The following is a 27,597-nucleotide window of genomic DNA, read 5'->3' as shown; positions in this document are numbered from 1 at the left end:
TGGTGGTTTCAGCTGTCTGTCCTGACTGTGGTGGTTTCAGCTGTCTGTCCTGACTGTGGTGGTTTCAGCTGTCTGTCCTGACTGTGGTGGTTTCAGCTGTCCTGACTGTGGTGGTTTCAGCTGTCCTGACTGTGGTGGTTTCAGCTGTCTGTCCTGACTGTGATGGTTTCAGCTGTCTGTCCTGACTGTGGTGGTTTAAGCTGTCCTGACTGTGGTGGTTTCAGCTGTCTGTCCTGACTGTGATGGTTTCAGCTGTCTGTCCTGACTGTGATGGTTTCAGCTGTCCTGACTGTGATGGTTTCAGCTGTCTGTCCTGACTGTGGTGGTTTCAGCTGTCCTGACTGTGGTGGTTTCAGCTGTCTGTCCTGACTGTGGTGGTTTCAGCTGTCCTGACTGTGATGGTTTCAGCTGTCTGTCCTGAATGTGGTGGTTTCAGCTGTCCTGACTGTGGTGGTTTCAGCTGTCCTGACTGTGGTGGTTTCAGCTGTCCTGACTGTGGTGGTTTCAGCTGTCTGTCCTGACTGTGGTGGTTTCAGCTGTCCTGACTGTGGTGGTTTCAGCTGTCCTGACTGTGGTGGTTTCAGCTGTCTGTCCTGACTGTGATTGTTTCAGCTGTCTGTCCTGACTGTGGTGGTTTCAGCTGTCCTGACTGTGATGGTTTCAGCTGTCTGTCCTGACTGTGGTGGTTTCAGCTGTCCTGACTGTGGTGGTTTCAGCTTTCTGTCCTGACTGTGGTGGTTTCAGCTGTCTGTCCTGACTGTGGTGGTTTCAGCTGTCTGTCCTGACTGTGGTGGTTTCAGCTGTCCTGACTGTGGTGGTTTCAGCTGTCCTGACTGTGATTGTTTCAGCTGTCTGTCCTGACTGTGGTGGTTTCAGCTGTCTGTCCTGACTGTGATGGTTTCAGCTGTCTGTCCTGACTATGGTGGTTTTAGCTGTCCTGCCTGTGATGGTTTCAGCTGTCTGTCCTGACTGTGATGGTTTCAGCTGTCCTGACTGTGGTGGTTTCAGCTGTCTGTCCTGACTGTGGTGGTTTCAGCTGTCCTGACTGTGATGGTTTCAGCTGTCCTGACTGTGGTGGTTTCAGCTGTCTGTCCTGACTGTGATGGTTTCAGCTGTCTGTCCTGACTGTGATGGTTTCAGCTGTCTGTCCTGACTGTGATGGTTTCAGCTGTCCTGACTGTGATGGTTTCAGCTGTCCTGACTGTGGTGGTTTCAGCTGTCCTGACTGTGATGGTTTCAGCTGTCCTGACTGTGATGGTTTCAGCTGTCTGTCCTGACTGTGATGGTTTCAACTGTCTGTCCTGACTGTGATGGTTTCAGCTGTCCTGACTGTGGTGGTTTCAACTGACTGTCCTGACTGTGGTGGTTTCAGCTGTCCTGACTGTGGTGGTTTCAGCTGTCTGTCCTGACTGTGATGGTTTCAGCTGTCTGTCCTGACTGTGATGGTTTCAGCTGTCTGTCCTGACTGTGATGGTTTCAGCTGTCCTGACTGTGGTGGTTTCAGCTGTCTGTCCTGACTGTGATGGTTTCAGCTGTCTGTCCTGACTGTGATGGTTTCAGCTGTCTGTCCTGACTGTGATGGTTTCAGCTGTCCTGACTGTGATGGTTTCAGCTGTCCTGACTGTGATGGTTTCAGCTGTCCTGACTGTGATGGTTTCAGCTAAGCCAGGACACAGTCAGGACAGCTGAAACCATCACAGTCCGGAGTTCATTCCACCACTGTGGGGCTATCTAGGATGGAAACACAGTCATCATCTAGGATGAAACATCCTGAGCAGCTAACAGTCAAAATATCTGTGGACGCAGAAATCGAGCCTGTATTTACCCTAACCCTGTATTTACCCCTAACCCTGTATTTACCCCTAACCCTGTATTTACCCCTAACCCTGTATTTACCCGCGCACAAAGATGTCACTGGACTTCTCCCCCGTGAAGATGTCGTCGTCCTCCAGCACCACCTCGTCCGTGTTCCAGATGATCACCCTCAGTTCAAACCTGCCGACGGGTCAGAACACAACAGCCACTGACACATGTGATGATGACGACATAATGTGGTTGATGAGCTGACAAAACGCCACGTGACGGAACGGCAGAGACACAGAGTGAGAAGAGAAACACACTTCTTGGGTTTCCTCGGTGAGATGTCGAGGGCGGGTCCGGGCGCCGTCATGTCTTTGGGGAACATGTCCACCCACATCTCAATCCTCCCCTGGAACCATTGGGACACAAAATGACCAAAGTTTCTAAACGGCAAACTTTCAAAGTTTTTTAAATGATGAATTATTACCAATACCATGGCAACACGTGAGCCGGCAGACGTCGACGTACCTGTTCGATCCCTGCTTTATCGGGGTGGAGGAGGGGTCTGGTCTCCACGTGCTCTGGGATGAGTTTGCAGCCGACCTTGGGGATCTCCTCCCAGTGTTTCAACACCGTCAGCGCCAGGTGCTCGTCCGTCTGCTTCTTCAGACCTGCCAAACGGCGTCAGACAAACCCCTGAATAAACCCGGGCTCAGGACAACAGCATCCCTATAGGGAGGTGTAGTGGTTACTTCCTGGTCTATAGGGAGGTGTAGTGGTTACGTCCTGGTCTATAGGGAGGTGTAGTGGTTACTTCCTGGTCTAATAGGGAGGTGTAGTGGTTACTTCCTGGTCTATAGGGAGGTGTAGTGGTTACTTCCTGGTCTATAGGGAGGTGTAGTGGTTACGTCCTGGTCTATAGGGAGGTGTAGTGGTTACGTCCTGGTCTATAGGGAGGTGTAGTGGTTACTTCCTGGTCTATAGGGAGGTGTAGTGGTTACGTCCTGGTCTATAGGGAGGTGTAGTGGTTACTTCCTGGTCTATAGGGAGGTGTAGTGGTTACGTCGTTGCCGTTTTTCCGTGTTCCACCCTCTGTCCAACGCAATGTATTTCCCCATTGCCCATTTCTATGCATGGTGTACCTTTCTGTGCGTATTCATCCACAATCTATAGCTCAACATGAAAATATTCGCAAAAAATCTTCGAATTTAATTTCAACCAAAAATGCTTAAACAATCATGTTAGTGATAGAAGGGAACTCGTTTTGTGCAAAAATGGAAAGCTTTTCAATTTCCATGCGGCAGAATTCTTACAATAGCTGATAATCCATTTTCCCAATGATAAATCCCTATACGGGTGGACCTCGCGGGGCGGTCCAAAGTGACGTCAGACTACACCTATATGTACTAAACTAAAGGCCGAGATATGCTTCAACGTCGGCCGTTGGAGAGATTTGACGCGTGCGAGCTAGACAGACATACTTCCACGCCAGTTCAACGCATGGGTTGCAGTACACCACCAAACCACTAGGTGGCTGTGCTGCGTTGTGTTCTACAAATGGCTATATTTTCTGACTTCCTCTGCCAGTCTTTCTTCGATTTGGTCCATGTGTTTGTAATGTAGTTAATCACGATCGATAATGGAACGCTCCGACCGAGCTCCCGAGATGATGAACGCTAAATACGGTAAGTACGTCAGGCCCCAGCCCAGGGCAGCGGCCAATCACAGCTCTGCGTTGTCCACTTGCATCGATTTGGCGCGCAGTTACATTTTTGGCCATGTGCATGTAGGCGTTGCCGGTAGGCTTGCAGGAGCCGCAGCAGGCTCGTCGCTGCAACCTTCACAACCACTTTGACGTCAGTATAAATTAGGCATAAATATGTCCAGTTCCCCAGTTGTGACTGTGCAGCGTACAACAGGCAGGTCTACAGGACACCAGGGGGGTGAAGGAAACACCTGGATGCAATGGCTCGTGACATGGATTCATATAAATATCAATAATGTTGATAATAAAATGTATGTATACATGATCATGCAACATAAAAAGAATTGTTGTAGGAACGGTTTGGGAGAGGGAGGTAGGGAGGGGTTTTAGATTGTGTGTTGTGAAGTTTAGACTTCAGAGAGGGAGAGTAAAGTACAGAAAAAAGGTACCGTTGGGTACCGCTATCGATTCCCGGGTAAAAAGAAACATTTCAAGTTCAAGTTCAAGTTCTTTAATAGTTGTCATACAGAAGTACAGAATACTTTCATACAAAATGCTTCTTACTGTTACGCTCCAGAGACTGTGCTAGACAAGATAGTATCAAATAACATAATAACATAATATAGCATGAATTTAGAAGAAGAGAATGAGGTCACAGTGTTCGGTATAGACATATGTACAATGTTCTGAGTTACCATATAATATACAATACAGGCTCGGTGTCCCGAACAGACCCACCGCGTAGGCCAGATGCAAGCCGCATTTTACAATAAATCTCCGTTGGGCTGCTTTAAAAAAATATATATATATATAATCGCTAATTTAATCGCAGTCGCAATATCTGTCCGAAAAAATCGCAATTACATATTTCCCCAAAATGGTGCAGCCCTACTAGCCACATGGTTACTAGAGAAGCCACCTGCCCCCCCCTACTGTAACAAGTTGACGCTTGAAGCTGCTGTCGGACGTCAGGTGGAACAGGAAGTGAAGAAGTCACTGGCTCAGGTTAAATCAAATTAAACCTGTTGCTACATCATCAGGTACAAACAATGGAGCGCCACTTAGTGACCAAACATGGCACTGCAACTAAATAACAACACAGAAATACAATAGGCACATTTGTGACTGTTACCAAATATAACACGTTTTATACTCGTGCTACAAGATTTTGGCCTGTGCTACAAAAAGATCTACCTCTGTAGCACCACGTGGTATGTGCAAAAAAGTTAACACACAGCCCTGTGTGGTGTGGTGTGGTGTGGTGTGGTGTGGTGTGGTGTGGTGTGGTGCAACACTATACCGTTTTCGTCCTCCAGCTCGGTGGGGCCCATGAAGACACGGTTGGCCACCTTCACCCTCCCCGCAGGACCGTAGTGAGGCCCGTCCAGCTTGCCCTCCTTGCAGAGCTTGGCCAGGATCTGAGTGGGCTTCATCGGGTCCCGCCAAATGTTGTAGCCGTGGCTTCAGGTGAAAAAAAGAACACAAAGAAATCGAGGTTACAAGAAATATCATCAATCATTTCAACCCAGATGAACTATAGTAGTAGTAGTAGTAGTAGTAGTAGTAGTAGTAGTAGTAGTAGTAGTAGTAGTAGTAATGGTAGTAGTAGTAGTAGTAGTAGTAGTAGTAGTAGTAGTAGTAGTAGTAAGTAGTAGTAGTAGTAGTAGTAGTAGTAGTAGTAGTAGTAGTAGTAGTAGTAGTAAGTAGTAGTAGTAGTAGTAGTAGTAGTAGTAGTAGTAGTAGTAGTAGTAGTAGTAGTAGTTTACTGTCACGAATAAAGTACAGGTACATTACAGTGAGATGCTTGGTTCATACACATACAGCTCATTATAGTAGTAGTAGTAAGACTGACTTTACATTAAACGAATGACAATAATATAGTATAAAGTAGGGTATTATTTGGACTAAAGAATGGTGTTGTCTCACCCTACTCGCATGTTGAGGTACAGCACCATACATTATACACTGAGAAACCACGGCCGAGAGCGAGCTCTCCGGGAACAACCCCACTGTGCCCGTGGCTGTCCGGCGTAAAACTCCAAAAAGAAGAAGAAGAAGAAGCTTTCTCAGCAACCATCTTCCGGTCTTACTTCCTGCGCTAACGTTCTAATCTAAACTGCTGCCACCTGTCGTCACAGAGGGGAATTGCAGCCATTTTGTATAAATTAAAAAAAATAATTGAAAAATACAGGGAAATATTTTAACGGGAAGACGGCGGGAGAGAAGGTTGAAATACAGGAGAATCCCTGGAAAAACTGGAGGGTTGACACAGGTATGATTTCAATATGTGCGTCCTCACCATGCAGACCTGTGTGGTGTGGACTATGTGTGTGTCTGTGACGTTACTCATACCTATAGCCTAGCATTGCAAGCGTCACAGTAAAGTCCTCCCTGTGAGGCACGCTGCTGAAACAGCACTAGAAATTAGACATTACATCTTAAATTACAGCGGCTGATTTGGTCATTTATGATTCAAGGCAGGGTTTCGGCTCAAAATGTGAATCAAACAAAAGCTAATCTACCAGTGAACCAACATCCTGCATTATGGAGACGACATGTTTACAAATGTATGGCTGAACTACATTTCCCAGGGCTGTGTGCACGTCTTGTGCTCGCCAACACTAAACACGTTTTCACATCAGCTATTTAAAGTGCTGTTGAGGAAACCAATTCGTATTTCCACAGAATAGCAAACAACGTGAAAACACCCATAATTATGCAAATGATGCAGCTTGTCATCGTGCGACTCTCAAAACAGACCCTCCCCTCAGTTTAGGAGTGATATAAAGAGGCCCGCCTTTTTGTTTAGAGTCGGTGAGCTCAAGAGAAGAACGAGGAAGCCCACGTTTGGGGCAACATCTACATCCAAGCGTAGAACATTCAGCACGTACCCAGGAACAGGTGAGCCTTCAAAATATGATCTACACTACCTACTATACTAACATGTCTACTACTGTGCACTCAACACTGCAGCGCACAAGTTTCAACACCGTTTGATGATCATTGTTGCTCAGCTGAAAGAGTTGTGCCCTTCCTGCTGTCTTGTCGTACAGAACCTGTAAGTCGCTTTGGATAAAAGCATCAGCTAATTGACTAAATGTAAAAATGTAATGTAAAAACTTCGCAAACGGACTTGAGGCGAGGACTTTAAGAATCCCACATGAGGGTGGCAAGATGCGACTGCTGTTACCTCGAGTATCGGAGGGGACTCGTGCTATGTATGACATATGACTTAGTCCACATTGCAGCCGGCTTGTGGGAGGCAAGAAACAGCGTTCGAGACAGGGGAGGGTTGAATTGGCTGATATGAAATTGGGATGGGAGAAAAATAGAAAAATGGGAGAAAAAGTGGATAAAAAAAAATAATCCCACGTGAGAGCTGCCGTTTCGCACAGGAAGCGTAGGGCTGTCCTCGAGTGAACACATTCTGAATCTAATAGTTGTGAAACGGCTTCAACTAATGGAGTTGATTTCAATCGACACGCAAGTAGAATTGTGTTTCACCCGTATGCAATCGTGCAGAGGGGCCTCTTTGAATCTTTCTAATTAAGATTTCTAATTAAGATATCGATGTGCTGCCGGGTAGCGCAGCGGACTAAGCGTCTGTCTACCACCACAGAGACAGTGGGATCGAATCCAGCTGTGGTGCTTCCGGGTTGGCCGACCGTCCATACTAACACAATTGGCGGTGTTAGCGGGTGGGAAACCCGGCGAGGGTGGGTCCTGGTCATTGTAAACAGCAACTCCTACAGTTCGGTCGGGGCGCCTGTACAGCAAGGGAAGGATCTAGGAGAGGTAGTGTGACCCTCCACACGTTACACTCTCCCAGTGAGAGTCTGCGCTGTCAGGTGAAAAGAAGCGGTGGGCTGGTACACATGTGTCGGAGGAAGCATGTGATAGTCTCCGCCCTCCCGGACCGACGGTAGGGGGTAGAGTGCGCAACGACCAGGAAGGGGATTGGGAACTAGACGCTTCCCCATTGCCCATTTCTAATCGTCTCGTTTAAAACAAATAAAGCATGAACATTTGTCATGAACATGAGCATGGTGTACCTTTCTGTGTGTATTCATCCACAATCTATAGCTCAACATGAAACAATTCGCAATTAATCGTAAAATAATTACGTATAATTTTATTTCAACCAAAAATGCTTAAACAATAATGTTTAGCATTTTAGCAATTCAGCAATTTAGCATTTATGCAGGTGAACACCAGGAAAGCGGCAGGCCCAGATGGTATAACAGGACGCATACTTAAGTCCTGTGCCAACCAGCTAGCCCCGGTGTTCACCGCCATATTTAATCAATCCCTGGCGGAGTCAGTGGTCCCTGCCTGCTTCAAGATGTCTACCATCATCCCTGTACCGAAGAAACCCTCCCCAACATGTCTCAATGACTACAGACCGGTGGCACTCACCTCTGTGGTCATGAAATGTTTTGAGAGGCTGGTCAAGGACCACATTTGTGCTCCCTCCCCAGTGATATGGACCCTATGCAATTTGCATACAGAACAAACAGGTCCACTGACGACGCGGTCTCCCAGGTACTGCACAGCACTCTCTCCCACCTTGACAGTCAGAAGGGGGGCTATGTGAGACTGTTGTTCATTGACTACAGCTCAGCGTTCAACACCATAGTCCCCACCAGACTGGTGGACAAGCTGATCGAGCTGGGTCTGAGCTCCGCCCTGAGCGCCTGGGTACTGGACTTTCTGAGTGAAAGACCCCAGGCGGTCAGGGTGGGGGGTCAGACCTCCAACACCATCACCCTGAGCATCGGGTCCCCCCAAGGCTGTGTTCTGAGCCCCCTGCTGTACTCACTCTACACACACGATTGTGTGGCCAAGTTCAGCTCCAACTCCATAGTGAAGTTTGCAGACGACACAGTGGTGGTGGGGCTGATCTCGGACAACGACGAGAAGGCCTACCGGGAGGAGGTTGAGGTACTGGAACGCTGGTGCCAGGACAACAGCCTGCTCCTGAACATTGGTAAAACCAAGGAGCTGATCGTGGATTATAGGAGAGGACAGCAGGAGACACACACACCACTGATGATAAACGGGGCTACCGTGGACAGGGTGAGCAGCTTTAAGTACCTGGGGGTCCACATCTCAGAGGATCTGACATGGTCAACACACATAGACACAGTCGTAAAAAAAGGCGAAGCAGCGCCTCTACCACCTGAGACAGTTAAGGAAGTTCAGAGTATCGGGGAAGATACTCCAGTCCTTCTACTCAGGAGCTGTAGAGAGCATCTTGACCGGAAACATCACTGCCTGGTATGGAAACAGCACGGCACAGGACAAGAAGGCCCTACAGAGAGTGGTGCGCTCAGCCGAGCGTACCACGGGTATTGCACTACCTCCCCTGCAGGTTCTATACAACAAGAGGTGCAAATCCAGAGCCTGCAGAATAATGAAAGACCCCCACCACCCCAATAACAGCCTGTTCTAGCTGCTGAGGTCAGGCAGACGCCTGCGAACCCCAGCTACTAGGACAGAGAGGCTTAGGCTCAGCTTCTTCCCCCAGGCCATCAGAGCCTTGAACAATGAACACTGAGTGCCACAGAACACTGAACTATCCACACACAAGCACACATGAGCACACACACGACACGCACGCTGTGCACGCTCACACACTAGCAGCCACTTTAACACTTTAACATGAGCAGGCACACACTCATGACGCACACACCCACACTTATGGCCAAAAAGGAAAGGCCACTTTAAATTAGTATAACAACAGTAACAGTGTATTGCACTACCAAAGCTACCTAGCATGTCCTATATGCTCTGTAAATAACTATGTACAGATACCGAGATGTCCCACCATGTTACCTGTTACCTGTTTATTGCACAATGTTGTTTTTTATTGGATTCTATTATATGTTGTACCACTGTATTGCACATCGTTGCGGGCAAGACCACCCGCATTTCATTGTATACCTGTATGCCGTGACAAATAAAACTCTTGACTTGACTTGACTTAGTGATAGAAGGGAACTAATTTTGTGCAAAAATGGAAAGCTTGCCAATGTTCATGAGGCAGAATTATTACAATAGCCGATAATAGATTTTCCCAATGATAAATCCCTAAACGGGTAGACCGCGCGGGAAACTAAAGTGACGTCAGACAACACCTCCCTATTGGTGCGGTTGTGCCATTACTTTACAAAAGTTATACTGGCACATGGGTTTAATACAGCAATGGATTATGGGTAAATGCAACGTTAAAGCAGTGCCAATGTAAGACTGACTTTACATTAAATGAATGACAATAATATAGTATAAAGTAGGGTATTATTTGGACTAAAGAATGGTGTTGTCTCACCCTACTCGCATGTTGAGGTACAGCACCATACATTATACACTGAGAAACCACGGCCGAGAGTGAGCTCTCCGGGAACAACCCCACTGTGCCCGTGGCTGTCCGGCGTAAAACTCCAAAAAGAAGAAGAAGAAGAAGCTTTCTCAGCAACCATCTTCCGGTCTTACTTCCTGCGCTAACGTTCTAATCTAAACTGCTGCCACCTGTCGTCACGGAGGGGAATTGCAGCCATTTTGTATAAATTTAAAAAAATAATTGAAAAATACAGGGAAATATTTTAACGGGAGGACGGCGGGAGAGAAGGTTGAAATATAGGAGAATCCCTGGAAAAACGAGAGGGTTGACAGGTATGATTTCAATATGTGCGTCTTCACCATGCAGACCTGTGTGGTGTGGACTATGTGTGTGTCTGTGACGTTACTCATACCTATAGCCTAGCATTGCAAGCGTCACAGTAAAGTCCTCCCTGTGAGGCACGCTGCTGAAACAGCACTAGAAATTAGACATTACATCTTAAATTTCAGCGGCTGATTTGGTCATTTATGATTCAAGGCAGGTTTTCGGCTCAAAATGTGAATCAAACAAAAGCTACCAGTGAACCAACATCCTGCATTATGGAGACGACATGTTTACAAATGTATGGCTGAACTACATTTACCAGGGCTGTGTGCACGTCTTGTGCTCGCCAACACTAAACACATTTTCACATCAGCTATTTAAACTATATAAAATAAAAGTCATGCACTTGTCCTAATTTACTAACCTGCACTGTAGCACTCAACACTTTGATGAACATTGTTACTCAGCTGATAGAGTTGTGGGGCCGGACTGGGGAAATAATTCATACCGGGAGATATAGCGCGAAATATAGCCCCAATCTGGCCACTTTTTAAGCGGGGGGTCTGGGGGTCCCCCACCAGGAATTTTTTTGTTACAAAAACTTAATTTCCTGCATTCTGGTGAATTTTAGTGCATGTGAATCACAAACTAATGATCCAACAATTGCTTAGTACAATGTACTGTTATGGACCTCAAATAAAACTGTTGTGGCACTAGCAATGCTACTCTCTCCACCTTCAAAAAGAAAGCAAGAGCACAACATATTTTTCTATTTACTATTATAATACAGTTAACCACTCTCTCCTGTAAGGGCCTTTCTTTTTCTTTGTTTTATCCCTCTCTCCTCCACCCTTTCTCTTTCTTCCACTGTCCATCTTGACATCAACGTTAATTGACTTTCGCTCTCTGATCTCTACCGAGTCCCTCACTACCTGGCTCATTGCCTGGCTGTTATTCTGCATCTGAGTGCCGTCTGCCATTCCATTCGCCGCCTCCGCTGTCAATCAGTTGTATCGTCTGGTCCCGCCTCCACCAATCACAAGCGGCAGCACGGCTCCATTGTGTGTGTGTGTGTGATCCGCGTGAGGGAGAGAGAGTCAGATAGTTCTCCAACTCTGTCGCAGACAGTGAAATCCTGGTTGTTCCCCACCCACCTAGGTTATCTAACTATCGCGCCGCGCCGCCGCCACAACTAGAAACAATGACCTGGCAAATTTTTTTATAAAAAAATTATAATATTTTTTTTATTTTTTTTTATTTTTTTTAATATAATTTTTTTTTTTATCTGTGCAGGCCAGGCCACCGGGAAAACTCCCGGTGCTCCCGATGGCCAGTCCGGGCCTGTGCCCTTCCTGATGACTTGTCGTTGGATAAAAGTGTCAGCTAAATGTAAATGTATATATAGAGAGTCTCTCTCTCTCTCTCTCTCTCTCTCTCTCTCTCTCTCTCTCTCTCTCTCTCTCTCTCTCTCTCTCTCTATATATATATAGATAGGCTATATATATATATATCTATATATAGAGAGAGCCTTTCTCGTGACAGCACTCCATCTGTTACTGGCTTGTTACATCTCGCCAGTCTCTCCAACAAACTGGTCTGCTGTTTTCACCACCATGTGTCGCAGAGCCCCTTTCAGAGCCACTCAGGAGGCGTTGATTGAAAGTCACTTTGAAAGGCACAACCGCACCAATAGGGAGGTGTTGTCTGACGTCACTTTAGTTTCCCGCGCGGTCCACCCGTTTAGGGATTTATCATTGGGAACATGTATTATCAGCTATTGTAATAATTCTGCCTCATGAACATTGGCAAGCTTTCCATTTTTGCACAGAAATTGTTCCCTTATATCACTAACATTATTGTTTAAGCATTTTTGGTTGAAATAAAATTATACGTAATTATTTTACGATTAATTGCGAATTGTTTCATGTTGAGCTATAGATTGTGGATGAATACACACAGAAAGGTACACCATGCTCATGTTCATGACAAATGTTCATGCTTTATTTGTTTTAAACGAGACGATTAGAAATGGGCAATGGGGAAGCGTCTAGTTTTTTACCAACGGATTTCCAGTTCCGTGTTCGCGTTCTGCGATCTGATTGGCCACTGACGTTTCTGGTGCGATCTGATTGGCCACTGACGTTTCTGGTCATGTGACATGTGCGCCCAATCGCGTGACGCGCCCATTTCCACCTTGACCAGCAGCAAACTACCTAACGCCTAGTTTATCACTGGTTAAGCTTAGGCGACTCTTTCAAAGTTGGTTAAGGTTAGAGTTTGGAATCAGGGCTGGTGTTCTATCGCCCTGCTCTAAGACAAACTCTAACCTTAAACATAAAAAAGAAAAAAATACAAGATTCCAGAAAAACGTCAAGGATGCTACACAAAAAAGTCAAGACTTATTTCCATTGTGGTCCTTGATATAGATAAAGATATTATTTCATTGTGTATTGATTAACTTTACATTTGCGCTTCATTACTTTACAAAAGTTATACTGGCACATGCGTCTAATACAGCAATGGATTATGGGTAAATGCAACGTTAAAGCAGTGCCAATGTAAGACTGACTTTACATTAAACGAATGACAATAATATAGTATAAAGTAGGGTATTATTTGGACTAAAGAATGGTGTTGTCTCACCCTACTCGCATGTTGAGGTACAGCACCATACATTATACACTGAGGAACCACGGCCGAGAGCGAGCTCTCTGGGAACAACCCCACTGTGCCCGTGGCTGTCGGACGTAAAACTCCAAAAAGAAGAAGAAGAAGAAGAAGAAGCTTTCTCAGCAACCATCTTCCGGTCTTACTTCCTGCGCTAACGTTCTAATCTAAACTGCTGCCACCTGTTGTCACGGAGGGGAATTGCAGCCATTTTGTATAAATTTAAAAAAATAATTGAAAAATACGGAGAAATATTTTAACGGGAGGACGGCGGGAGAGAAGGTTGAAATACAGGAGAATCCCTGGAAAAACTGGAGGGTTGACACAGGTATGATTTCAATATGTGCGTCTTCACCATGCAGACCTGTGTGGTGTGGACTATGTGTGTGTCTGTGACGTTACTCATACCTATAGCCTAGCATTGCAAGCGTCACAGTAAAGTCCTCCCTGTGAGGCACGCTGCTGAAACAGCACTAGAAATTAGACATTACATCTTAAATTACAGCGGGTGATTTGGTCATTTTATGATTCAAGGCAGGTTTTCGGCTCAAAATGTGAATCAAACAAAAGCTAATCTACCAGTGAACCAACATCCTGCATTATGGAGACGACATGTTTACAAATGTATGGCTGAACTACATTTCCCAGGGCTGTGTGCACGTCTTGTGCTCGCCAACACTAAACACGTTTTCACATCAGCTATTTAAAGTGCTGTTGAGGAAACCAATTCGTATTTCCACAGAATAGCAAACAACGTGAAAACACCCATAATTATGCAAATGATGCAGCTTGTCATCGTGCGACTCTCAAAACAGACCCTCCTTTCAGTTTAGGAGTGATATAAAGAGGCCCGCCTTTTTGTTTAGAGTCGGTGAGCTCAAGAGAAGAACGAGGAAGCCCACGTTTGGGGCAACATCTACATCCAAGCGTAGAACATTCAGCACGTACCCAGGAACAGGTGAGCCTTCAAAATATGATCTACACGACCTACTATACTAACATGTCTACTACTGTGCACTCAACACTGCAGCGCACAAGTTTCAACACCGTTTGATGATCATTGTTGCTCAGCTGAAAGAGTTGTGCCCTTCCTGCTGTCTTGTCGTACAGAACCTGTAAGTCGCTTTGGATAAAAGCATCAGCTAATTGACTAAATGTAAAAATGTACATTCTATGCTTACCTCTATAATGATGTCTTGATTTATTACAACTCATCCACTTCGCAAACGGACTTGAGGCGAGGACTTTAAGAATCCCACGTGAGGGTGGCAAGATGCGACTGCTGTTACCTCGAGTATCGGAGGGGACTCGTGCTATGTATGACATATGACTTAGTCCACATTGCAGCCGGCTTGTGGGAGGCAAGAAACAGCGTTCGAGACAGGGGAGGGTTGAATTGGCTGATATGAAATTGGGATGGGAGAAAAATAGAAAAATGGGAGAAAAAGTGGATAAAAAAAAATAATCCCACGTGAGAGCTGCCGTTTCGCACAGGAAGCGTAGGGCTGTCCTCGAGTGAACACATTCTGAATCTAATAGTTGTGAAACGGCTTCAACTAATGGAGTTGATTTCAATCGACACGCAAGTAGAATTGTGTTTCACCCGTATGCAATCGTGCAGAGGGGCCTCTTTGAATCTTTCTAATTAAGATTTCTAATTAAGATATCGATGTGCTAACGGGTAGCGCAGCGGACTAAGCGTCTGTCTACCACCACAGAGACAGTGGGATCGAATCCAGCTGTGGTGCTTCCGGGTTGGCCGACCGTCCATACTAACACAATTGGCGGTGTTAGCGGGTGGGAAACCCGGCGAGGGTGGGTCCTGGTCATTGTAAACAGCAACTCCTACAGTTCGGTCGGGGCGCCTGTACAGCAAGGGAAGGATCTAGGAGAGGTAGTGTGACCCTCCACACGTTACACTCTCCCAGTGAGAGTCTGCGCTGTCAGGTGAAAAGAAGCGGTGGGCTGGGTACACATGTGTCGGAGGAAGCATGTGATAGTCTCCGCCCTCCCGGACCGACGGTAGGGGGTAGAGTGCGCAACGACCAGGAAGGGGATTGGGAACTAGACGCTTCCCCATTGCCCATTTCTAATCGTCTCGTTTAAAACAAATAAAGCATGAACATTTGTCATGAACATGAGCATGGTGTACCTTTCTGTGTGTATTCATCCACAATCTATAGCTCAACATGAAACAATTCGCAATTAATCGTAAAATAATTACGTATAATTTTATTTCAACCAAAAATGCTTAAACAATAATGTTTAGCATTTTAGCAATTCAGCAATTTAGCATTTATGCAGGTGAACACCAGGAAAGCGGCAGGCCCAGATGGTATAACAGGACGCATACTTAAGTCCTGTGCCAACCAGCTAGCCCCGGTGTTCACCGCCATATTTAATCAATCCCTGGCGGAGTCAGTGGTCCCTGCCTGCTTCAAGATGTCTACCATCATCCCTGTACCGAAGAAACCCTCCCCAACATGTCTCAATGACTACAGACCGGTGGCACTCACCTCTGTGGTCATGAAATGTTTTGAGAGGCTGGTCAAGGACCACATTTGTGCTCCCTCCCCAGTGATATGGACCCTATGCAATTTGCATACAGAACAAACAGGTCCACTGACGACGCGGTCTCCCAGGTACTGCACAGCACTCTCTCCCACCTTGACAGTCAGAAGGGGGGCTATGTGAGACTGTTGTTCATTGACTACAGCTCAGCGTTCAACACCATAGTCCCCACCAGACTGGTGGACAAGCTGATCGAGCTGGGTCTGAGCTCCGCCCTGAGCGCCTGGGTACTGGACTTTCTGAGTGAAAGACCCCAGGCGGTCAGGGTGGGGGGTCAGACCTCCAACACCATCACCCTGAGCATCGGGTCCCCCCAAGGCTGTGTTCTGAGCCCCCTGCTGTACTCACTCTACACACACGATTGTGTGGCCAAGTTCAGCTCCAACTCCATAGTGAAGTTTGCAGACGGAGGGGAATTGCAGCCATTTTGTATAAATTTAAAATAATAATTGAAAAATACGGAGAAATATTTTAACGGGAGGACGGCGGGAGAGAAGGTTGAAATACAGGAGAATCCCTGGAAAAACGAGAGGGTTGACAGGTATGATTTCAATATGTGCGTCTTCACCATGCAGACCTGTGTGGTGTGGACTATGTGTGTGTCTGTGACGTTACTCATACCTATAGCCTAGCATTGCAAGCGTCACAGTAAAGTCCTCCCTGTGAGGCACGCTGCTGAAACAGCACTAGAAATTAGACATTACATCTTAAATTACAGTGGCTGATTTCGTCATTTTATGATTCAAGGCAGGTTTTCGGCTCAAAATGTGAATCAAACAAAAGCTAATCTACCAGTGAACCAACATCCTGCATTATGGATGTATGGCTGAACTACATTTCCCAGGGCTGTGTTCACGTCTTGTGCTCGCCAACACTAAACACGTTTTCACATCAGCTATTTAAAATATATATATAAAATAAAAGTCATGCACTTGTCCTAATATACTAACCTGCACTGTAGCACTCAACACTTTGATGAACATTGTTACTCAGCTGATAGAGTGGTGCCTTCCTGATGACTTGTCGTTGGATAAAAGTGTCATTTAAATGTAAATGTATATATAGAGAGGCTCTCTCTCTCTCTCTCTCTCTCTCTCTCTCTATATATATATATATATCTATATATAGAGAGAGCCTTTCTCGTGACAGCACTCCATCTGTTACTGGCTTGTTACATCTCGCCAGTCTCTCCAACAAACTGGTCTGCTGTTTTCACCACCATGTGTCGCAGAGCCCCTTTCAGAGCCACTCAGGAGGCGTTGATTGAAAGTCACTTTGAAAGGCACAACCGCACCAATAGGGAGGTGTTGTCTGACGTCACTTTAGTTTCCCGCGCGGTCCACCCGTTTAGGGATTTATCATTGGGAACATGTATTATCGGCTATTGTAATAATTCTGCCTCATGAACATTGGCAAGCTTTCCATTTTTGCACAGAAATTGTTCCCTTATATCACTAACATTATTGTTTAAGCATTTTTGGTTGAAATAAAATTATACGTAATTATTTTACGATTAATTGCGAATTGTTTCATGTTGAGCTATAGATTGTGGATGAATACACACAGAAAGGTACACCATGCTCATGTTCATGACAAATGTTCATGCTTTATTTGTTTTAAACGAGACGATTAGAAATGGGCAATGGGGAAGCGTCTAGTTTTTTACCAACGGATTTCCAGTTCCGTGTTCGCGTTCTGCGATCTGATTGGCCACTGACGTTTCTGGTACGATCTGATTGGCCACTGACGTTTCTGGTCATGTGACATGTGCGCCCAATCGCGTGACGCGCCCATTTCCACCTTGACCAGCAGCAAACTACCTAACGCCTAGTTTATCACTGGTTAAGCTTAGGCGACTCTTTCAAAGTTGGTTAAGGTTAGAGTTTGGAATCAGGGCTGGTGTTCTATCGCCCTGCTCGAAGACAAACTAACCTTAAACATTAAAAAGATAAAAATACAAGATTCCAGAAAAACGTCAAGGATGCTACACAAAAAAGTCAAGACTTATTTCCATTGTGGTCCTTGATATAGATAAAGATATTATTTCATTGTGTATTGATTAACTTTACATTTGCGCTTCATTACTTTACAAAAGTTATACTGGCACATGCGTCTAATACAGCAATGGATTATGGGTAAATGCAACGTTAAAGCAGTGCCAATGTAAGACTGACTTTACATTAAACGAATGACAATAATATAGTATAAAGTAGGGTATTATTTGGACTAAAGAATGGTGTTGTCTCACCCTACTCGCATGTTGAGGGAGAGCACCATACATTATACACTGAGGAACCACGGCCGAGAGCGAGCTCTCTGGGAACAACCCCACTGTGCCCGTGGCTGTCGGACGTAAAACTCCAAAAAGAAGAAGAAGAAGAAGAATCTTTCTCAGCAACCATCTTCCGGTCTTACTTCCTGCGCTAACGTTCTAATCTAAACTGCTGCCACCTGTTGTCACGGAGGGGAATTGCAGCCATTTTGTATACATTTAAAAAAATTATTGAAAAATACGGAGAAATATTTTAACGGGAGGACGGCGGGAGAGAAGGTTGAAATACAGGAGAATCCCTGGAAAAACTGGAGGGTTGACACAGGTATGATTTCAATATGTGCGTCTTCACCATGCAGACCTGTGTGGTGTGGACTATGTGTGTGTCTGTGACGTTACTCATACCTATAGCCTAGCATTGCAAGCGTCACAGTAAAGTCCTCCCTGTGAGGCACGCTGCTGAAACAGCACTAGAAATTAGACATTACATCTTAAATTACAGCGGGTGATTTGGTCATTTTATGATTCAAGGCAGATTTTCGGCTCAAAATGTGAATCAAACAAAAGCTAATCTACCAGTGAACCAACATCCTGCATTATGGAGACGACATGTTTACAAATGTATGGCTGAACTACATTTCCCAGGGCTGTGTGCACGTCTTGTGCTCGCCAACACTAAACACGTTTTCACATCAGCTATTTAAAGTGCTGTTGAGGAAACCAATTCGTATTTCCACAGAATAGCAAACAACGTGAAAACACCCATAATTATGCAAATGATGCAGCTTGTCATCGTGCGACTCTCAAAACAGACCCTCCTTTCAGTTTAGGAGTGATATAAAGAGGCCCGCCTTTTTGTTTAGAGTCGGTGAGCTCAAGAGAAGAACGAGGAAGCCGACGTTTGGAGCAACATCTACATCCAAGCGTAGAACATTCAGCACGTACCCAGGAACAGGTGAGCCTTCAAAATATGATCTACACGACCTACTATACTAACATGTCTACTACTGTGCACTCAACACTGCAGCGCACAAGTTTCAACACCGTTTGATGATCATTGTTGCTCAGCTGATAGAGTTGTGCCCTTCCTGCTGACTTGTCGTACAGAACCTGTAAGTCGCTTTGGATAAAAGCATCAGCTAATTGACTAAATGTAAAAATGTACATTCTATGCTTACTTCTATAATGATGTCTTGATTTATTACAACTCATCCACTTCGCAAACGGACTTGAGGCGAGGACTTTAAGAATCCCACGTGAGAGCGGCTACGTGGTGCAGTGGGCAAGGCGCTCACCACGAATACTGGAGACTGGGCTCGAACAGGTTCGCCTCCCTGTTAGAGCCCAGCGCTCCACATTGCTTTCAGTTTAGCTGGTCGTCCGCACTAATACACATTGGCAGTATTAGGGGGTGGGAAACTGATGGGTGGGGATCGGGCGTTGTGGACAGCGACTCCTACAGGTCGGTTGGTGCGCCTGCGCAGTAGAATCAGGTAGCGATGGGGGCGGCGCCCCTCCAAAGCACAGACCCCTGACGCTGAGAGATCGAGCTGCGCAGGTGAAAAGATGCGACTGCTGTTACCTCGAGTATCGGAGGGGACTCGTGCTATGTATGACTTAGTCCACATTGCAGCCGGCTTGTGGGAGGCAAGAAACAGCGTCCGAGACAGGGGAGGGTTGAATTGGCTGATATGAAATTGGGATGGGAGAAAAATAGAAAAATGGGATAAAAAGTGGATAAAAAAAAAGAATCGACACGCAAGTAGAATTGTGTTTCACCCGTATGCAATCGTGCAGAGGGGCCTCTTTGAATCTTTCTAATTAAGATATCGATGTGCTGCCGGGTAGCGCAGTGGACTAAGCGTCTGTCTACCACCACAGAGACAGTGGGATCGAATCCAGCTGTGGTGCTTCCGGGTTGGCCGACCGTCCATACTAACACAATTGGCGGTGTTAGCGGGTGGGAAACCTGGCGAGGGTGGGTCCTGGTCGTTGTAAACAGCGACTCCTACAGTTTGGTCGGGGCGCCTGTACAGCAAGGGAAGGATCTGGGAGAGGTAGTGTGACCCTCCACACGTTACACCCTCCCAGTGAGAGTCCGTGCTGCCAGGTGAAAAGAAGCGGTGGGCTGGGTACACATGTGTCGGAGGAAGCATGTGATAGTCTCCGCCCTCCCGGACCGACGGTAGGGGGTAGAGTGCGCAACGACCAGGAAGGGGATTGGGAATTGGCATAACGACTAACATTGGGATGGGAGAAAAACGGAAAAAGAAGGGGGGAAAAGATAATAAAATAATAATAAAAGATATCGATGTGCTGCAAAAAGGTTTGGTGTTAGCGGGAGGCTACTCTCTTTGACTAACAGTGACAGTGTAAAGTTAAGGGGTAACAGTGAGTGTAAAGTTAAGGGGTGGCACTAAAGCCCCTGCTGCTGAAAACCCCAGAGAGAAACGTTTGTTCCTCTTGAACGAGGTACACCTCCGCGTCCAGACAGAGAGAAACGTTTGTTCCTCTTGAACGAGGTAGACCTCCGCGTCCAGACAGAGAGAAACGTTTGTTCGTCTTGAACGAGGTAGACCTCCGCGTCCAGACAGAGAGAAACGTTTGTTCCTCTTGAACGAGGTAGACCTCCGCGTCCAGACAGAGAGAAACGTTTGTTCCTCTTGAACGAGGTAGACCTCCGCGTCCAGACAGAGAGAAACGTTTGTTCGTCTTGAACGAGGTAGACCTCCGCGTCCAGACAGAGAGAAACGTTTGTTCGTCTTGAACGAGGTAGACCTCCGCGTCCAGACAGAGAAACGTTTGTTCCTCTTGAACGAGGTAGACCTCCGTGTCCAGACAGAGAGAAACGTTTGTTCGTCTTGAACGAGGTAGACCTCCGCGTCCAGACAGAGAGAAACGTTTGTTCCCCTTGAACGAGGTAGACCTCCGCGTCCAGACAGAGAGAAACGTTTGTTCCTCTTGAACGAGGTAGACCTCCGCGTCCAGACAGAGAGAAACGTTTGTTCCCCTTGAACGAGGTAGACCTCCGCGTCCAGACAGAGAGAAACGTTTGTTCCTCTTGAACGAGGTAGACCTCTGTGTCCAGACAGAGAGAAACGTTTGTTCGTCTTGAACGAGGTAGACCTCCGCGTCCAGACAGAGAAACGTTTGTTCGTCTTGAACGAGGTACACCTCCGCGTCCAGACAGAGAGAAACGTTTGTTCCTCTTGAACGAGGTAGACCTCCACGTCCAGACAGAGAGAAACGTTTGTTCCTCTTGAACGAGGTAGACCTCCGCATCCAGACAGAGAGAAACGTTTGTTCCTCTTGAACGAGGTAGACCTCCGCGTCCAGACAGAGAGAAACGTTTGTTCCTCTTGAACGAGGTAGACCTCCGCGTCCAGACAGAGAGAAACGTTTGTTCGTCTTGAACGAGGTAGACCTCCGCGTCCAGACAGAGAGAAACGTTTGTTCCTCTTGAACGAGGTACACCTCCGCGTCCAGACAGAGAGAAACGTTTGTTCCTCTTGAACGAGGTAGACCTCCGCGTCCAGACAGAGAGAAATGTTTGTTCGTCTTGAACGAGGTAGACCTCCGCGTCCAGACAGAGAGAAACGTTTGTTCCTCTTGAACGAGGTAGACCTCCGCGTCCAGACAGAGAGAAACGTTTGTTCCTCTTGAACGAGGTAGACCTCCGTGTCCAGACAGAGAGAAACGTTTGTTCCTCTTGAACGAGGTAGACCTCCGCGTCCAGACAGAGAGAAACGTTTGTTCGTCTTGAACGAGGTAGACCTCCGCGTCCAGACAGAGAGAAACGTTTGTTCCTCTTGAACGAGGTAGACCTCCGTGTCCAGACAGAGAAAGCCCGAACACAACTCTCTGCTGGGAGATAATGCGCAGGTGACAAGGCAGTTTAGAGCTACAACAATCTACTACACTCAGACAACTTAAAGGTCAACCTCCACGTTGTATTTTTGTTCAATAAACAATGTGGACTAGGCCAACAGTGGCTTTCATGAAGAAGGGGGAAAAAAAGTATTGAAATTGACCCAGTTTTAGCGTTTTTATCAAACATTTTGTCTGCCCAACACAATCACCACGCACGTGCATATTTTAATCAATGGTTCATAACGTGCGCGTGTAATGTCGTCACAACAGGTGCAGGACAACAGGGGGCTCACCAGGGGGCGCTGAGAGTCACACAGCTAGTGGCAGGCAGAGAGCCTTGCTACCATAGATATATGCTTGCTACTACTAGCCGAATGGAAATGTATCTGTTTCACCTCACTATTGCTCCGTGATTATAGCCATCCATCCATCTCTAAAGCTAACCACTATTTGTAAAAGCCACAACCACGTTACCATATTTGTAATAATGTAAATCATTGTGTCGTTGTACACATATTGTGTTTATAACGTTAGTAGATAACATAGCTTAGCTTGGTAGCTATTATGCTAACAACATATCCCGACATCCGGCTCGCTGGCCGGCATGAACGGCCGACCCAAAATGGTTCTCTCCTCTCTGTACACCCCGACCCGTCCCCACGGGTGCCCTGCCGGGGGGCCCATGGACGCGACGGCGGCGGCAGCCGCAGGGCGCCCGAGCCCGCAAAGGCTAGTGTTACACGATAGCTATGAGCTAACTAGCGCTGCGGGCTCCGGCGCCCTGCGGCCGCCGCTGTTGTCGAGTCCACAAGCTCCTCCGCGGGGACGGGGGCACACAAAGAGGAGAGAACCACCCGCAGGGACGGCGGGCTATAGGCTAACGTCAGTGAGTGTAGTGGTCCCGACTGCGTGTAGCAGGGACGGCGGAGATACTGTATTCAAACATTTCGTCGGGAGAGCAGGTGTGTATCCTGGACAGTAATTCAGCACTAAACAATCTGCACTGCACTACTGCCATTGTGTCATACATGAAGCTTGCAGTGGGACAAGAACTTGTCACTTTTTACATTTTACATTTAGACAGCTTTACTGCAGCACAGATTTATTGTAGTGTACTGTAGTGTTACAGTAAATATTTGCCATATTTACAGTATGGTACTGTACTGCATTATTTTACAAGTGGGAAGCACTGTTATTGTACACTACAGTAATATGGGTTACTGTAAAGCAGTATATCTCATGTTTGCTGTACATTACTGTAATTTTACTCTGCACCACATAGGATTGCAAGACAACCTCGCAGAGGTGGAAAAGGGCCCCTTTTTACTCCGCAACAAGAGGAAGCCATTTGTGCAATGGTGATTGCAAACAATGCCATAAGGTTGACAGAGATACAAAGCGCTGTTATAGAGGATGACAATATCTTTGGGAATATTGAATCCGTTTCAATCGCTACAATCGACAGTGCTCAGTGGACATTAAATGTGCATGAAACAATTGTAGTACAATTGACAAATGAGTAGCCATTTGACTGGAACAGAGTGAAGGAGATCCGCCACCAGTATGCACAAGTAAAACATTTATGTGTTCTATGCATACTCTAATGTTCAGTGCTGTAAACTGGTTACTTTGTGTAGTGCCATGCAGTACACTTACATGACAGTTCATACTGTACAATATGTTGTCCAAAATGCATTATGTTACACAGGAAAAGTTTATAGTTTTTATCTCTCTCTCTCTTCTGGGATAAAGCGTGTACCAGGGAACCGCTGCACACATTATACGTTGATGAGGCGGGTTTCAATCTGGCAAAAGGTAGACCGCGTGGAAGAAATCCCATTGGACAGAGAGCAACCATTGATGTCCCAGACCAACAAGGAGGGAATATTACAATGTGTACAGTGTGTACAGTAATGTGTAACTGTAGATTTCAAATGGCTGTGCACATAGTGTATAGTGCTGTTTTGAGCATTTTCAGGTAGTGTCACCAATATCTGACTTTTTTGCATTGGAAAACACTTACAGAGTGATCTGTCATAATGAAAACATGACAAAGCCATTTGACTATCTTGTTCATAAACAATGGTGTCAGGACTTTTCATTTTGATGACACTGACACTTTCATTGACATGAATACTTGCTTTTGAGGAATGAACTATCCATTTTGAGCAAGTGACACGCTTCTGCAGGTTATCAACTAGGTTTTGCAGTTTGTACTAATTGTTTTGAGAAATGCACTAACAGTTATGAGAACTTTAATTCTGATCAGAGAAATGCACCAAAGCAATTGAGAAAAACTGTAAGGGGGATGGATGATTAAGTGGCCTTGATGTGGACCTGAGTGGGATATTGGCCAGGAGCGCTCCCTGCTGGACAACAACAACACTTTCCAACAACGTGATCTTTCGATGATCTATTCTAGATAGATAGATAGATAGATAGATAGATAGATAGATAGATAGATAGATAGATAGATAGATAGATAGATAGATAGATAGATAGATAGATAGATAGATAGATAGATAGATAGATAGATAGATAGATAGATAGATAGATAGATAGATAGATAGATAGATAGATAGATAGATAGACAGTTTCTACAAAGAATTTACAATACCAAGCCGTTCGAGAATGCCGAATAAGTACATAAATCGAGTTATGAAGAGAATCCTTGTTAAGTTTTACGTATGTCCGTTCGAGAATGAGGACCATTGTTTTCGGGTTCTTACATGGCCATACCAGACGAGCAGCAAATGGGATGCTTTTAAATGTTCCTCTGATGCAGTCAGAGCTTGGTAAAGCTGCATTCTCCCACTATGCTCCCTTTTTATGGAATACGCTGCAAGTTAAACTTTGTCTAGAGGCACTTCCTGCTGTGAATGCTTTTAAAGGTATGCTACGACTAGCCCTTCATGAAACATGTAACTGTTTTACCTGATGCTATTGCTGATCTGATTATGCTTCTTGCCACTGCACAAATGGCCTTCTGTGTTTGTATTTGATTTGTATCTTTTTTGTTTAATGCCCTTGTTTTTTATGTTGAAACTTGTTGTGTGTGGGGAGCTCCAGTAGCTCACCACGTACCGCGAGTGCTATTTCAGCGCCGTGGACAACCGCGCTCGCGCGGATCTGGGGCTGAGCACGTTCGAATCCCGGACGGCAGCCGTGCCTTTCCCAGAGTGTCTCTCCCCCCATCTGAACCCTTTCAGCCTGCTTCTGTCGGTCGAACTTGACCAAGTATGAATGCGAAGAAAAAGCGATAAACGCTAAAAGAACCAGGTGACTGGTCAAAGTTTAAAAAAAAATAAACTTGTTGTGTGCCGTGTTGGTCAGGACTCCCTGGAAGAAGAGATCTTGTATCTCCATGGGACATTCCTGGATAAATAAAGGATAAATACAAAAAATTTAAATGGCGTAGTTGCTTGGACACATTTTTTTTGGGTTCTTACATGGCGTAGTTGCTTGGACACATTGTTTTTGGGTTCTTACATGGCGTAGTTGCTTGGACACATTGTTTTTGGGTTCTTACATGGCGTAGTTGCTTGGACACATTGTTTTTGGGTTCTTACATGGCGTAGTTGCTTGGACACATTGTTTTTGGGTTCTTACATGGCGTAGTTGCTTGGACACATTGTTTTTGGGTTCTTACATGGCGTAGTTGCTTGGACACATTGTTTTTGGGTTCTTACATGGCGTAGTTGCTTGGACACATTGTTTTTGGGTTCTTACATGGCGTAGTTGCTTGGACACATTGTTTTTGGGTTCTTACATGGCGTAGTTGCTTGGACACATTGTTTTTGGGTTCTTACATGGCGTAGTTGCTTGGACACATTGTTTTTGGGTTCTTACATGGCGTAGTTGCTTGCGATACCGCACGTGGGTCTGTGCTTGCTGTAGTAGCGGTTCTCCAGGTCGATCTTGGTTTCTCCGATGAGGTCGTCCGTTCCCACCAGGTCCCAGTCGTAGATCGCCACCGTCAGGGTGGAGTCCATCGGGAACGTGGCCTCGATGTCGAAGGATCTGACCGGAGGGAGAGCGCAGTGTTAGATTTTCACATACAGTATGAATACCACCTTTGTAGTTTACTTTGGTGTTCATCAGTGGTATACTGATCTATCACCTACTACCTACTATCACCTGTACATTGTATATTACTATTGCACTTTACTGTTACATTTGCACTCCTCTGGTTGGATGCCAAACTCATTGTACTGTACTGTATAATGACAATACATTTTAATCTAATCAAATCTAATCTAATCTAATCTAATCTAGCAGTGGTTCTCAAACTACGGGTCGCGACCCAAATTGGGGTCGTGGGTAGGTGACAGTGGGGTTGCGCATTGGCAAGTAAAAAAAGTATTAAAAGAAAATAATAATAAAAAAATATTCTGGCTAAATATGCCTTGTTTTATAAATGTGTATTGATAACATAGTGCTGTAATAACATTTTCTAATAAATATGGATGATCAAGTTCAACAACGTGTGCGTTTAATTTTGATATTCCTTAATTTCACGTTGAAATTACGCGATACATTAAGTGTGCGGTCGCCAAAGCAATTCCTAAATAAAATGGGGTCGTGGTATAAAGAAGTTTCAGAACCCCTGCTTATAGGCTTTTCCACTTACTTTCCGAACAGAGGGTTCAGTTGTTTTGAGATGTAGTTCTCTTTATCCTTGATGTCCGACTTCCCCAGTTTGATTGCGATGTACGGGTCCGCTTTCCCGTTGATGTCGGCTGGATGCAGATCAGTGGCCTGTCAGGAGATATAGGTTCAAATACCTGGTGCTGTATGAACCGGTTATCATTCCTGAACTGTATCAAATGTTCACTTTATCATGTGAACCTGATCCCATTCCTTCAATATTTGGAAGGCAGGATTGTCCACTAGTAACCGAAAGGGTAAATGGAGGGTGTATTCCATGGTGGCTGGTATGCATGAATGAATGAAAAAGTTTATTTCTTGGACATGTTATTCTTCTTATTTCTTCAAACAACTCACAGTGTCTTGATCCGTCAGACCAAACAATCTTAAAAAACAAATAAAAAAAAAATCCTTAAAGGAAAAGAGCAATGTGTTTGGTTAGCAGACATGTCCAAAAAAAGGAGTAGAGGGAAGCTTAGCTTATTGATCCCTACCCCCTTACATTTGTATTTGTTCTTCCATTAATTTTACTAGAATTTACATAATTTAGTATATTACAATGTACAATATTATTTTTACTTATATTAAAAGTTTACAATAAAAAAACATGATTCACTTGACAGCAGTGACTATAGTACATCACTACATACACAATATACCATAACTTTGTTTATCCTCACTACTCATTTCTGTATTTTTTCTAATGTGTATTTTTTTAGCTGCTTTTTAAATTGTGCCACATGTTTACTCATTTTGATGTATTCGGGTAAATTATTCCACAACTTCACTCCACACACCGATATGCACATGCTTTTCAGCGTGGTGTTAGTGTACCATTGGTTGTTTGAGATTCCCTCTCCCTCTTAAATTATATTCACCTTCCCTGTCTCTGAACCATTTTTGAATGTTGCCTGGGATTAGTTTGTATCTGGCTTTGTATACAATGAGGGCAGTTTTGTAATCCACTAGGTCCGTACATTTCAATGCTTGTAGCTTTATAAATAAGTTATTGGTGTGTTCATAATATCCTACATTGTTGATTATTCTTATTGCTTTTTTTTGCATGGTGCATATTGGCTGTAGAGTGCTTTTGTAGGTATTACCCCACACCTCCAGTAGCACAGTAGCTCATACATGGTAGGAAGAGTGTACAGTACAGTGTATACAGTGTTTTTTTTTGTTTAGAATGTGTCTTATCTTGCATAAAACACCAACACTCCGTGCCAATTTAGTCCTGACATATTTGATATGAGGTTTCCAGTTGAGTTTGTGGTCTATTATCACACCCAGAAATGTATTCTCAAATACCCTCTCCAGTTTAATACTATCAATCCTTAGTTCAACCGGTGTATTTACTTGTATATCCCGTTTACCAAATATCATGAATTTGTTTTTTTTAAT

At 45.1% G+C, this 27,597-nt stretch overlaps 1 protein-coding gene across 1 annotated transcript in view; it reads right to left on the bottom strand.

Moving 5' to 3' along the window:
• The window catches only part of LOC311225102 (otoferlin-like), a gene marked incomplete at both ends in the record, with an annotated part of 96,148 nt that overhangs the window by 13,496 nt on the left and 55,055 nt on the right, over positions 1 to 27,597 (bottom strand). Inside the window, 6 exons of the mRNA XM_084310307.1 lie at positions 1,897 to 1,995; positions 2,121 to 2,209; positions 2,329 to 2,471; positions 4,806 to 4,966; positions 25,399 to 25,569; positions 26,180 to 26,307. Of these exons, the coding sequence (XP_084166433.1) occupies positions 1,897 to 1,995; positions 2,121 to 2,209; positions 2,329 to 2,471; positions 4,806 to 4,966; positions 25,399 to 25,569; positions 26,180 to 26,307 (791 nt within the window). The remainder of the gene's footprint in view (positions 1 to 1,896; positions 1,996 to 2,120; positions 2,210 to 2,328; positions 2,472 to 4,805; positions 4,967 to 25,398; positions 25,570 to 26,179; positions 26,308 to 27,597) is intronic.

This window comes from Notolepis coatsorum, assembly GCF_963971535.1.
Source record: "Notolepis coatsorum genome assembly, chromosome: 3".
NCBI lineage: Eukaryota > Metazoa > Chordata > Actinopteri > Aulopiformes > Paralepididae > Notolepis > Notolepis coatsorum.
This window is presented reverse-complemented; position numbering and strand designations above follow the sequence as displayed.